General features: G+C 34.2%; 1 protein-coding gene across 4 annotated transcripts in view; it reads right to left on the minus strand.

Moving 5' to 3' along the window:
- The window catches only part of LOC123682728 (serine/threonine-protein kinase S6KL), a 129,681-nt gene that overhangs the window by 5,952 nt on the left and 108,811 nt on the right, over positions 1 to 14,918 (minus strand). Inside the window, exon 8 of one of the 4 annotated variants that reach the window (XM_045621496.1) lies at positions 5,201 to 5,288. The exons of 2 other annotated variants lie outside the window; for them this stretch is intronic. In XM_045621496.1, the coding sequence (XP_045477452.1) occupies positions 5,201 to 5,288 (88 nt within the window). Of the gene's footprint in view, positions 1 to 5,200; positions 5,289 to 12,350; positions 12,432 to 14,918 lie in introns of those variants that run through there. One more of the 4 variants, XM_045621497.1, reaches the window with a different exon arrangement.

Consider the following 14,918-nt stretch of genomic DNA (forward strand, 5'->3'; position numbering starts at 1 on the left):
TTTCCCACTTTATTTCAAATATTATCAAAAAATGTTACGAAAACTTTTTATTCGACAGTAAATTATCCTCAATTTGACGTAATCAGATTTCGTATCCAACGTTTCGTACTCTCTGGGCCACCCTCAACCTCATTTTTTTCAATACGGACCTGCATATTTTATGACATTTTTCGAAATAACTTTTAACGCTGAATTCAACGATATATCATACAATGTCATTCAAAGTAGATTTTCAGGTGATTTTGACCCTTATCCAATTTTCTTCGGGTCGGATCTGTATTACCTTCATTTAGTTTAATTAACAATATGCAATAAATTTCGATAAGAAAATCAACTTACCCATCTTGAACTAAATGGAACATATTAGAATCAAAGCAAGAAACCAGTATACTGGTTTCTTGGTTCTTCTTTTATAATAATCATTTGAATATTTCAATTCATAATAATTAAACGAAAGTATCATTTAATGAAAAAAAATCAAATGATTATTCGAAAGTAAATGAAAATTAATGAAGTAAGTGTTCGAAAAGTCCACCATTTTGTAAAATGCACTTTACGGTTCTAGAACCCATACTTCTTATACATTTGCTTTTTTGGTCTCCTTGAATACCTTCCAAAACATTCTCAATTTTCTCGCGAGGTATCACTATTGTTGTATTTGTCATTTGAATCGTTGAAACAAATTACAAATTCGAACTTTATTTTGAGATCATTACGATATAATTTTTGCAAGGCTTGGTATTAAAATTTAAAATCATTGTATTCGCGTCTCTTGACTATTTTATTACCAGCAGTTTTTGAAAAATTCCATTCACTGGCCACAGTTCTCGATTTTTTTTTTGGGTTCGATTGAATTTGGGTCAGAACATTGATATCGTTAATAGACTTGTTTTTTGTTACATAAACACCATTAAATTTGAATGAGGGTCAAAATCACCTGAAAATCAACTTTGAATGACATTGTTTGATATATCGTTGAATTCAACGTTAAAAGTTATTCCGAAAAATGTCGTGAAATATGCAGATCCGTATTGAAGAAAATGACAACAATAACAACATTAAAAAAAAAACAAAAATTCGAATGGCAAGGTGAAAATAATATGTTCAACGGCAAATGCATACACACCACGACTTCATCTAGTAGATATCAAAATCAGAACCATACTCGCCTATATATTCCTTAATTTCTCTCTTGAATTCTTCGATCCTACTGATATTTTTTAATCGAATAATATTCAAACGATTTTATCCGTTGATGCGAGTCTAATTTCTAGATATTTAATGGATTCGGTCCTTATAAATCCTAAATTCATTATAAATAAAATAAAACGAAGTAATTCCACTATATTATTTAATTGTTAGCAACAATTGTTTCGCCACACTGTGGCTTCATCAGGCTACATTTCTGAACTGAACATTTCAGAAATGTAGCCTGATGAAGCCACAGTGTGGCGAAACAATTGTTGCTAACAATTAAATAATATAGTGGAATTACTTCGTTTTATTTTATTTTCAATTTCTTGATCATACAGATTTTTGTTTTGTTGATAATATACACGGTGTTCCTGAATTGGAGGTACAAACGAAAATTATATATCGGGTGTCCCAAGGTAAGTGGCCTATTTGATTATTATGGAAACTATTGATGGTAAAGATTTCAAATTTTGGATAGATATTTGGCCATGTAAGGTACATTTTTAAAATAATTTCACATTTCCAGTGTTGCCGGATGTACAACAATTTGGCAACAACTTTGTTATTTTAAATAGGACATCCGGTATTTCTATTTTTTTTTGATACTCCATAAAATATTAAATCTATTCACTCTTACTTTTACATCCCTATCTTTAACGGTTTTTGAGTTATCAATTATTTTTAGAAATTTTAGATCAAATTGGCGTATTACGAAAATGACTCTAGTTCGCTCAATATTTGAGATTTAAGTCTGAAATTTTGCAAGTCGTTAGATATTGATTTGATCTGTGTAACTGCTTTTGAATTATGGTTGTCAATAATACAGGACGGACCGAAAAAAATCATCATTTGCCAAGTTCCAAAATTGTAAAAAAGTCTATTTTTTCAAATTAGACACCTAGTATATTTTTCAATTTTTGGAATCAGTACAACACACTCTATAATTTTTCTATCCACGTCCCTATACCTATCTCAACTGGATTCCGAGTTATATGCGTTTATTAGATTTCACATTGATTCAATAAGCGTTAATTTCTTTTGTATTGTTATTTTCTCTATGTCTTTCATAGATCGATATATCAATGAATCAGTTCAATCCATAAATGTCAAAATAAACAATTATTGCCTAACAGGTGTTTTGTTCCGAGGTTTTTCTATAAATAATGGCTCAAGAAATATTTACACATATAACGCATATAACTCGGAATCCAGTGGAGATAGGTATAGGGACGTAAATAGAAAAATTGTAGAGTGTGTTGTACTGATTCCAAAAATTGAAAAATAAACTAGGTGTCTAATTTGAAAAAATAGCCTTTTTACAATTTTGTAACTTGGCAAATGATGATTTTTTTTGGTCCGTCCTGTATTATTGACAACCATAATTCAAAAGCAGTTACACAGATCAAATCAATATCTAACGACTTGCAAAATTTCAGACTTAAATCTCAAATATTGAGCGAACTAGAGTCATTTTCGTAATACGCCAATTTGATCTAAAATTTCTAAAAATAATTGATAACTCAAAAACCGTTAAAGATAGGGATGTAAAAGTAAGAGTGAATAGATTTAATATTTTATGGAGTATCAAAAAAAAATAGAAATACCGGATGTCCTATTTAAAATAACAAAGTTGTTGCCAAATTGTTGTACATCCGGCAACACTGGAAATGTGAAATTATTTTAAAAATGTACCTTACATGGCCAAATATCTATCCAAAATTTGAAATCTTTACCATCAATAGTTTCCATAATAATCTAATAGGCCACTCACCTTGGGACACCCGATATTCCTTGAATCGTTATGAGAAAAAAAGTCCTATATACATGACTCTGCAAACACTTCGTTTTCAAGATACAGATTGTTGATTTTTTTCAAGTTTTTTTTTCATAGCATCTTCCCTTCACAAGATCTTTAACTTGAATTTGGGATAGATATTCCAATTCGAAGTGTTAATCATGGCCGCTTTTTTCCCCCAGGCCTTTTTTTTCGTGAGCCACTGGTAGTTGAAACGTAAGAAAAAACTTTGGTCCAGTTCTCGAGAATAAAATTCTCAATGAACTGGTATAATCAAAAAAGTAGGACTACAAGAAATACCTTGTATCTCGAAAACAAAGCGTTTGTTTAAAGTACTTTTTTCCCAAAATTATCCAAGGAATCTCTCGTTTTTCTTTCTACCTAAAGTTTTATGCGTTTTGTAGTTTCTTTTGCCCTTTGCAGTCTTGTTTTGAATGCTACAAACGGAGCAATTATACCTAGTTACTAATTATACCTACTATACTGTATACCTAGACTTTGTACCAGCAGATTCCATGTAATTCCACAAACTATTTGAATAGGAGTAACAATAGAGATTCCTTGAAAAATTTTCAACCCTGAACGATTTATCATACACAAAATACTCGTGAATTCTATCGATTGATGAAAGTAGATCGGGTAAACAACATATCAATAATATTTTTCTCAGAATGGCCGTCTGTACGTTGAACTCTCATTCGAAAAAATTTTTTAGATAATCACTATAAATTATTGCTGAAAAACAAAGTTTATGGTTTCCAGGAATATCTTCAGACAAACCTGATTGATACTGGTTAGTTTGGACTTTCCAGGGTGAAGAATTCTCGGAATTATCAACATCTTCGACAGATGAGTGAGAAATTTTTTTTTTTTAGAATATTTGCGGTTACGTCTTGAATGACCTTGCAGATTATTTCGAACTGACGTTGAGGGGTGATAGAGGAAGAAGTTCAGATGTATGCACGAAGTCACGTCCTAGGCCAATGAAAAAGAATTTGGGAATCGATTCATGTAACCCCGATTTCGAAAAGGCTATAACATTAATCATTTGAAAGTAAGTATGCAGGGTGATTGTTTATATTTTTCTCATTAGATAAGATATCTCAGTTAATATTGGTCTTACAAGAATGTGAAAAATGGCAATGGACAAATATGAAGTATTTTTTATGGAGATTCAGAATTCAGTACTAAGAAATACAAAAAAAACTTTATAAACCTGAAAATTTCATGTGAACTGTTATATTTTGAATGGAACACCCAGTATTTCATTTTCCTAATCGGTAGAGCTCTTTCTCCTGATTCATACTTTATTGACGATATCTTTGTCATTTTTCAAATTTGCCCATTCAAACGTTTTTGTAATATTAACTGATATAACTATTGAATAAAATATAGGTAAACAATCACCCTATACATAATGAACCGAGTTGTGTTTATTATCAGTTCTCTGTCAATCCATTATTTTTGAAAGATTGTTCCTCGAACATATCGCTCGTCACTACATCACGATGGCAGTTGCAATTATGTGATACCAACCGGCAAACCGTTAACACGATAACTCTCCTGAAAACAAAAAATGTGTACCTAGGTAGGTTCAGATTTCGAAAAAAATCCCTGTAGGCGTTCCATACCAATTTTTTTACGGATTCTATAGAGATTTCAAGCATCATGCAAAATTCCATGTTGAGCATATATCACCAGAACTATAAAAAATTGAAGAATATCGGAAAAAAATATGTAATATTTCAATTATTACAGATCAGACCGAGTTGAGATTTTGCATGTGAAAAATCATAGAAAATTAAAGCAGAAAAAAATTTGATCATACTTCTAATCCGACCAAGTTGAAATTCTGCATGTGGATGCTTTGTACGAAATTTTGTTAATCGCGTTACTAGAACCAAAGAAATGCCAGCAACACATCGAAAAAAATTACGAAACAATAGATCTCATATGTTGATATTTAGTTTTTATATGTGATTAACCAATCGAATGTTCTTGCCAAGAAATCGTAACATCGGAATCACTGCCACCACAATAGAATAATTGTTGCTAGTTTATTTCTAAACGTTCCACTTCACAACTTGGTTCTCACTGAACGCTTATCTCCATGAAAAAACGTATGATTTCAAATAGGGAGAGCACACTGCCACACTGGCCACTAAAGTTTACTGTTTATTGAGTTAAGGTTCGCCGAAAAGTAAAACCAACCATCGATTCTCTTGAAATTTCTAATCTTGCAAACAAATATCCCTGAGTATATGAAATCTCCAACAATTGGTCTCAGAATCCCATTGCGCTAGAATGAAAAAAAAAAATAATGGCAAATTTTCGTGATCGATTTTTGAATGACTTTAAACAAAACCGCAACCTTATAAGTTAAAATATTCTCAAGCTAAAGGAGAAAATTGAAAAATGGCGTGAAATGAAAAGTTCTCATTTACCTTCTTTATTACCGTTGCTTTGAACATGAAAAAAAAACATTCTACAGGCACTTTTTTCAGTAAAATCCGTCGATTTAATCATTCCTTTTCATTGCAGTTATAATACAAACTTATGCTTTTTTGAATGTGAACTATAGTTCACATTAAAAAAGCATAAGTTTTTATTACAACTGCATTAAAAAAGAATGATTGAATCGATGGATTTTACTGAAAAAAGTGCCTGTAGAATGTTTTGTTATTTTTGTAACAAATGAAATCGCCTTTTTTCCCAATTCAAAAATATATACATATCATGATATATAAATTTCTTATCAATGGATCTTGAAATCTGAAAATATCAAACAAATCAATTCGTTCAGAATGGTTAAGATGAAAAAGTCTTTGAAGGTCACCTTGGCGAAAAATCATCCTGTCTTTTCTGAGCGATTATGCTGGGTTTTACAACAAGAGGTTTCATTTTGAATAAACCGCTACCTGTCATTTTTGAGATTCGATGAGTAAAAACGAAGCCATTACAAAAATAGAACGACGCACGCTTAAAAAACGCAATGAAATTGCTTAAATTCGCTACAAAAATGGTAGAAATTTTGCAGTCACGGTTCACAAAGCTGAAGCATTGGAAAAACTTCAACTTTTAGAACAAGTTAGCAATGTCGAGAATTGAAATTTTGTGCATCGCTCAACATCAACTGAGAATATTGCTGATGTAGACCGTCATGTTGACAAAAACTCAGGTTTGTCGATACCTCGTCAATCTTGGGAATTAAGCTGATTAATGATTTTGATCTGTTAATCTTCATATTTTCGACTGTGATAAGAATCACAATAAAATTTTAGTAAAGGACCATCCTTACAATCAAATATCCAAGAGATCAGATTATAGAAATTAGTGGCATAAATAATTTTCAATAAATAATTAATAATTTTTTATGACCGAAAAAAAATTATATGGACGACGTTCATTGATCACAAGATGAAGCTACGTGTGCCAAACAAAGAACGGAACAATCACGATTTTGCGAGAAAAGTTTCCTGGCTGTCTTAATTCTCGAAAACGTGGCCACCGACATCTTGGGATTTAACACTTTCAGACTTTTCTTTGGGGTCACATGAAAGATGAGGTCTTAGTCAATGCTCCATAATCAATTCAAGAGCTCAAAAGATGGATGGCATACCTTCCTCTTCACACTTAAATAAATAATCATTGATTTCTCTTAAAATATATTCGTCTTTATATCAAAATGAAACTTCTTATTGAAAAACTTTTCAGAATAATAGATAAATAAATATACATTCGATTTATTTCTTTCAAATCAGATCAATCAAAATATCCATAATTATTCTGCTAGAATAATTTTTTAGATGGACCACATTAGCCTAGGCGTGATTGCCTGTCAGCCATGGGTCAGAGAGAATTGAGAATTGTGAGAAAAAATTTTCAATATTGTATATGTAATTTAACCTACTGGGGTGTGCCACAGGGGAGAAGACGCCAAACAATGGTACGTTTTTTTTTAACCAGAAGAGTAGACTTAAGTCAATGTTGAATTAAGCATACCATAAAATATCTCTGGATAATTCATTATATACTTTTTTTTCAGTATGGCATTTCTTCACTTTTGGAATCTGTTTTAGATCAACAGCTGGATCTTGAAAAATTTGGGAACGAAGAAAAGAAAGTTCTTTAACATAATGTTTTTTAAAAGATTGAATATAAACAATCATATTTTTAGTGAAATAAAAATAAGAGAAAATGTTAATTTATAGTTACGCACAGGTAGTTAATTTTAGAATTAAAAACCTCTGTAACTCACCATGTTTATTTATGTTGAATAAACATTATTATTATTATTATTATTATTATTATATTTTTAGTGAATCTCTTTCTCTTGATATTTTTCTGGTTAAATTTCTCTTGATTTCTTATTTTCAAACAGTAGTGAACGTATAATAGTTTGACATTTAAAACATTTGCTTCCTGATATAGCTTATCGATGAAAAACTGTTCATTTTTTTCCTAGATATTTTTCAGTATTGTTTTCTGCTGTTCGTACAATATTCAGTGAGTTATTGAAGGCCTCTCCCCCTACCGTGATGCAGTAACACAAGGTTGATACAAGCTAGGGAGTAGTGCATAAATGTTCTGAGGCGTTTGTTAACATGCATGATATTATCAGACTATCGTATATGATCTACGACTAACCCTTATTATTTGATAGATGTCCTTTTTATAATAGAGGAATATCCATATAAGTTTTTGTGAGAGTTTAGGGAGTATATTGTCATAGAGAAATTATGTGGTAGACTTACGAATATTAGTGTAAAGGCTACAAATTTAATCAATTTAGTCTTATCAATATTCAGGGTTTTCAATATTTAACACTGCATGTATCTTCTGTAAATATGTTTCGCTGGTATGTTTAACGTCCTCCAAAGTTTTTTCCGTGTAAATTAAAGCTGTAAATCTGTATCGTCAGCATAACAAACAAAGTGTCCCATAACACTCATTTTTGCCTCAATGTTCATGTATACAAGAAACAATATGGGACCCAACACCGTTCTCTGAGGTACTCCAATCATCACTATTGACTGTTCGCATTAACCTCATTCCCAACTCTCTGCACTCTATTTGTAAAGTAGTTTGACATACGATTATGAAAAATGAAATCAATGTATTGCATATTTCGTGACAGAACTAACGTTACCGAACCCTAGTTGAGTAAGAAAAAGCAGAAGCTACACCTTCAACGTTGGCCAGGCAGGCATCTCCGATCCGCCGGTTTAGGATCATCAAGAAGGATTAATACGCCACTGGACAGTGTATACTTTTATCCGATTACGATGTTCCCGGTGTTCTTGGGCCTCGGCGGACGAAGAGATACACATGCAGAGATACGAATAAGTTAGTGCAAAGGTCGACGACCCCCGGTTGCAAGTTTGAGATGAGAATGCAAGAATAATTGCCGCCTTTAAATAAATTGAACATTTACGAACCGGCCAGCGGTCGACAGCCCCAGAGACGGGATTTGAACCGGTGGCTCTAGTGGCGCACTAATGAGATGATGAAGATAATTGACGATCTCAAGTGAAGATGGGTCGATCAAAATGAGATTATTCATAGTTATATGGTCGGTCGAATAAAAATTGCTATCGTAGAAATTTTCCATCGGACGTCGGATCCCCTCGCTCTCTGCTCTTCTAGGAGAGAGCGATGAAGACACTTCCACATGATTGATGCTGTATTACAGATAGAGCGGTTCTGGAACTGGTGGCGACTGCACCGTGTTTCTGGTGTGACCACATACTTATCTATGAAAGCTTTTTACAAGAAAAATGATCATCAAATTATCAATAATACAAGATTATCTTCTATCATACAAAAATCATACAATTATAAAGGGTGTTTTTTTAGAGCTATAGAACTTTAAATTGCAATAAAACAACGATGGATTATTCGATTGACATGAATTTTATTTATCCGCAAGATAATCTTGTGGCATTACATTTTAAATATGATTTCTGGCATATGACCGCCACGGCTGGCTCGGATGTAGTGCAATCTGGACGTCCAATTTTCGATGACTTTTTGGCGAGTCAAACCGAGTCACTACAACTTTTTCCAACATTTGTAGCCGTATATCGGCAATAACACGGTGAATGTTGTCTTCCAAATGGTCAAGGGTTTGTGGCTTATCTGCATAGACCAATGACTTTACATAGCCTCACAGAAAGTAATCTAGCATTGTTAAATCACAAGATCTTGGAGGCCAATTCACAGGTCCAAAACGTGAAATTAGGCGGTCACCAAACGTGTCTTTCAATAAATCGATTGTGGCACGAGCTGTGTGACATGTTGCGCCGTTCAATTCAGGAATGAAAAAGTTAGTATTCATGGCTCTATACCGATCACCATTGACTGTAACGTTCTAGCCCTCATCTTTTTTGAAGAAGTATGGGCCAATGATTCCACCAGCCCATAAATCGCACCAAACAGTCAGTTTTTCTGGATGTAAGGGTGTTTCGACATACACTCGAGGATTAGCTTCATTCCAAATGCGGCTGTTTTGTTTGTTGACGTAGCCATTCAACCAGAAGTGCGCTTCATCGCTAAACAAAATAAAATGGACGTAGTGCGCGATACGTATTCCGCACAGAACCATTATTTTCGAAATAAAATTGCACTATTTGCAAGCGTTGTTCAGGCGTGAGTCTATTCATGATGAATTGCCAAACCAAACTGAAAAAAATCGGTCGCCATCTTGAACAGTAATGCCAACTTATAGTTATATACCTCGAAAAAAAAACACCCTATACTATAAAAATGGTGAAAATTTACAGTCCCAATTTGCAAAACTTAAGCACTTTTGGTTCGTCGTGAAACACCTTCTTGGCCTGCTACTGTACCCCGTAGTGCTGACGAAAACCTAGGTTTGTCGATCTTGGGCATTAGGCATTCCACAAACGACATTACTCTGTACTTTAAATAAAGACTTGTGTCTTCAGGCTTTTATTGTTCAGTTGACACAAGAACTCAAGCTGTTCGATCACCTGCAACGTCATATTTTCGCTGATTGGGTCTTTGAAATGCATCAAAATGATCCGTAGATTCATCGAAAAATCGTGTTCAGTGATGAGACCCTTTTTCAACTCGAAGGTTACGTCAATCAGAATTTTCGAATTTGGGGCTCGGACAATCCAAGAATGATTGTTTAATGCCTCTCCATCCTCAGCGTGTCACTGTTTGTTGCAGTTTTAGAAATGGTTGTGTTATTGTACCCTAATTATTCGAAAATGAGGCTGGTGTAATTGTAACGGTGAATGTATTGCTCAACCGAGCGATGATTAATGATTTTTTTATGGCCTGAATTGAAAGATGTTGATGTGAACGACAATAATTTTCTACAGGACAGCCCAAAGTGCGACACAAGCAATGAAACAATCACAATTCATTATTCCAAATGATTCTACCCTCAAAAACAAAGGTCTGCAAGGGTGCAACTTGCTCATTGATGAAGCGCAAAATAGAAATATGCCACAACAGTTTATGAATTAATGAGATTTTTGGGAAAAAAAATGGTTTTTTCTATTTTTTGTAGCGAAACTTTTTTTTAATCCTTCCTCTTCTATTCTGACAATACGTTGTATTATAAGACTGAAAATAAAAATGAGTACAATATTTAGTACAATTTCCAAACGAGTAATATCATCATATATGGTCAATGTATCAGCAATAGGAAACTGCCATCAACACAACCATTGTCAGACAGAAGGTCTCCACGCCATTACGTAGGAATCATAATCGAAAGTGACCCAAGGAGAATGCATGTCATCAAGGGAGGATAGCGATATACCGGTTTCACCCTTATTAGGGATCATCAGTACCGCATAACCCTACCCAAGATGACAAACAAACGGAATAGCAGGCACCTTATTGAATTGTGTTGATGGCAGTTTCCTATTGCTGATACATTAACCATATATGATGATATTACTCGTTTGGAAATTGTACTGAATATTGTACTCATTTTTATTTTCATCAATTATATCCAAATATCAGCCGTTTTATTTTATTATATGACTGTTTACGTTTAGCGTTTGGAACTCAACTTCATCAAAATTCAAGATTTTCTAATTGCAACCTATATTTTTTTATTTTTTCGGTCAATTATACGTATAAAATGAGGGGGTTCCTCAAACTAACCTTATACCTAAAATGAAAACTTCAAGAGTTATCGAGGAAGAATTTGAACTAAGAAAAAAACGAAATTCTAACTGAGTGGAGTAGTCTGTGACTGAAATATCGAATAATTAATTCATGAAATCTCAAATTTAGTTATCGAAACATCGACATTTAATTTCTCTTTATGTTTTCCGGAAGTCATAGACTACTCCACTCGGTAAAAAATAGCTCTTTAAGTTTTCATTTTAGAGGATCCTGGAACTTCAAATTTTCAGCATAGATTCGGAATTCGAATGCCGCACTTAATTTCGATAATAGGCATTTCAGATGTAGAATAGTCCTCTTGCAGAAGCTTATATTAATATGGTCAACGTGAAAATTCTATAAAAATATCGGAACCATTGAGGTCTATAAAATAACAATTTCAAGTTTCTTCTTGAATTTTTTTGGTTCTGTTGATAAAAATAATATATTTCAAATTTTGTATGGATGCTTGAATTATTAATCTGATATTATTTCACATCTCGTGGTTTCAAATTCAACTTCTTCTTGATCTTTATCTTGTCGATAATATTGATGAAGCAGCAAGAAAAAACAAAATATCGAATGGTCACATTCACGAATGGACGAATACTCTAATGAGTTGAGTTGGGGTTCAACATTATAGTCAAATTGTGACTTTTCTTTCCATTCCTTTTCCCCTTCTAACGTTCTAAATTCACGAATTTTTCTTGCATTCACAGCCAATAATTATTCCCTCGTAAAATTCAAATGGTAGAGGTAAAGTAATATAGGTGACAGTATTGGTTCAGAATTAATATCAGGAGAGGAAGGAATTGAATGTGAATCATGGAAGCTGTGCTATTAACAATAGCCTGTCGCTCTCTTCTGACCTCGTTTTTGTTATGATGAATACAATAATTTTCGAAATTAAAGATTATAAACGGCTTACAATAAACTTTTATTGTTGTATCACTCGACACATTTTTGTGTCCAATGTCAGTACATTCTTGGTTTCCATCGTAGATTTTAAAATACAACCAACGGCTTAATAGGTCAATCTGAAACTATCGTTATACATTTTGAATTTACAGAGTGGATTGGATCTTGCTTCAGTCGGGTTTGAAGTGGATCATCAGCTAATAGTTTCCAGATAAAACCGTATAAAACTTTTTCCTCAATAATTCGGAAAATATATAACTTGATAGAGGGGCGGCAATTCGGCTTAATTTGCTGGCAGCCTTCTCATATTTCATAGATTTTTGTTTCTCAAACACAACATAAGTTTGTTCCGCACCGCTGCGTTTTCAAACATTCCCTGCAAAAAAAATGACACCAAAATAAATAAATATTAATACAAGCGTTATTTTTGAGCTTTTGTCCCTGAAAAGATCGCTGTATCATTTCATCACAAGTTCTGTAATTTTCGAATTTTAGGTCGGGAATGTTTTCAAACGATAAGATTCGACTCACGTATTTCAAATTTGTCGTCGAATTCAAATGCGTCCTTTTCTTCTGGCCTAACTCTCGAACGGAATGACCTAGAAACTTGAAATTTTTAGAGCAGGAACGTATTTCCAATGCCACGGTTATGAAGTTCCTCAAATATCAAGTTTGAAACGTTGTTTTTCTGTTCATTTCAAAATCTCAGATTCTACGGGATGAAAAATTGCATTTGGTTTATAAATAACAATTATAATATTTGCTTTCATGTTGATCGCATCACAGGAATAAAAACCATGTGATAAAAACCTGCTTTTAATTAGGAAACCTTACAATTTAGAAAAAGAAAAAAATCAAAAGGCTACAGCGAAGCGAAAAAAGTAATTATATACAGGGTATTCTATTTGAAATATCGAAGTTGTTAATACTTTCTGATATGAGCGACAGCACAGCAGCGCTAAAAATATTTTAGATCGATAGAGCAGTGGTTCCTACCCAAGAAACCAATTCTTCAATGAAATCGTACCTTCCGTTCTTCGCCTCAAAATAGGCCCCAGTTTCGGCGATTACTTCTCCATTGACGCTAAATTTCTTTCCAGCGAGCATCCTTTTGATGTCTGAGAACAGGAAGAAGTCGCTGGGGGCCAGATCTGGCGAATAGGGTGGATGCAGAAGCAAGTCGAAGCCCAATTCATGCAATTTTGCCATTGTTTTCATTGATTTGTGACACAGCGCATTGCCTTGATGAAATAGCACCTTTTTTTTTCTTCAAATGGGGCCGTTTTTTAACAATTTCATCCTTTAAACCATCGAATAATGCTATAAAATAATCGCTGTTGATGGTCTGTCACTTTTGGAGGTAATCAATGAATATAATATCTTGCGCATCCCAAAATACTGATGCCATAACCTTGCCAGCAGTTTTTCCTCGGTTTGGATTCGGTTCATCGTGTGCAGTCCACTCAGCTGACTGTGGATTGGACTCCGGAGTGAAATGATGGAGCCATGTTTCATCCATTGTCACATATCGACGCAAAAATTCAGGTTTATAGCACTTAGACAGCTTCAAACACTGCTCAGAATCATTAACAAGTTGTTGCTTTTGATCGATTGTGAGCTCACACAACACCCATTTTGCACACAGCTTTCTCATGTACAAATATTCGTGAATGATATGATTAACACGTTCAGATGGTATCTTCAAAATGTCTGCTATCTCGATCAACTTCACTTTACGTTCATTCAAAATTATTTTGTGAACTTTTTGATTTTTTTCCTGGTGACTGCCTCTTTGGGACGTCCACTGCGTTCGCCGTCTTCGGTGCTCATTTCACCCAGTTTAAACTTAGCATACCAATGGTTGATTTTCCTGGTGCAGACCCCAAGATTTTGCTTCAACTGTATTTTTTTTCCTCAAAAAGCAATATTTTATCAGCACACGAAATTCTTTTTTGTCCATCTTTTTTCAAATCACAAAAGAAGCTACACGCACAACGCAATATCTCAAAAACTAATGGTCGGACTGCAGTCAAATTTTGACACCTATCGTTTGAAGGTTGATACTAACTGAATGAAAATCCTAATAATAATACTAACGGGTGTTTTGTTTCGAGGTATATAACTTTAAGTTGGCATTACTGTTCAAGATGGCGGACGATTTAACAGCTGTCAAGTGATTTATTCTCAGTTTGGTTTGGCAATTCATCATGAATAGTGCCATTTTATTTTGAAAATAATGGTTCTGTGCGGAATACGTATCGCGCACTACGTCCATTAGCGATGAAGTGCACTTCTGGTTGAATGGCTACGTCAACAAACAAAACTGCCGCATTTGGAGTGAAGCTAATCCTCAAGTGTATGTCGAAACACCGTTACATCCAGAAAAACTGACTGTTTGGTGCGCTTTATGCGCTGGTGGAATCATTGGTCCGTACTTCTTGAAAATCGATGATGGCCAGAACGTTACAGTCAATGGTGATCGGTATAGAGCCATGATTACTAATTTTTTCATTCCTGAATTGAACAACCATGATGTCCAGGAGCTGTGGTTCCAACAAGACGGCGCAACATGTCACACAGCTCGTGCCACAATCGATTTATTGAAAGGCACGTTTGGTGACCGCCTAATTTCACGTTTTGGACCTGTGAATTGGCCTCCAAGATCTTGTGATTTAACACCGCTAGACTACTTTCTGTGGGGCTATGTAAAGTCATTGGTCTATGCGGATGAGCCACAAACCCTTGACCATTAGGAAGACAACATTCGCCGTGTTATTGCTGATATACGGCCACAAATGTTGGAAAAAGTGATCGTTGGACGTCCAGATTGGACTACATCCGAGCCAGCCGTGTCATATGCCAG

This window comes from Harmonia axyridis, chromosome 6 (genome assembly GCF_914767665.1).
Source record: "Harmonia axyridis chromosome 6, icHarAxyr1.1, whole genome shotgun sequence".
NCBI classification, from domain to species: Eukaryota; Metazoa; Arthropoda; class Insecta; order Coleoptera; family Coccinellidae; genus Harmonia; species Harmonia axyridis.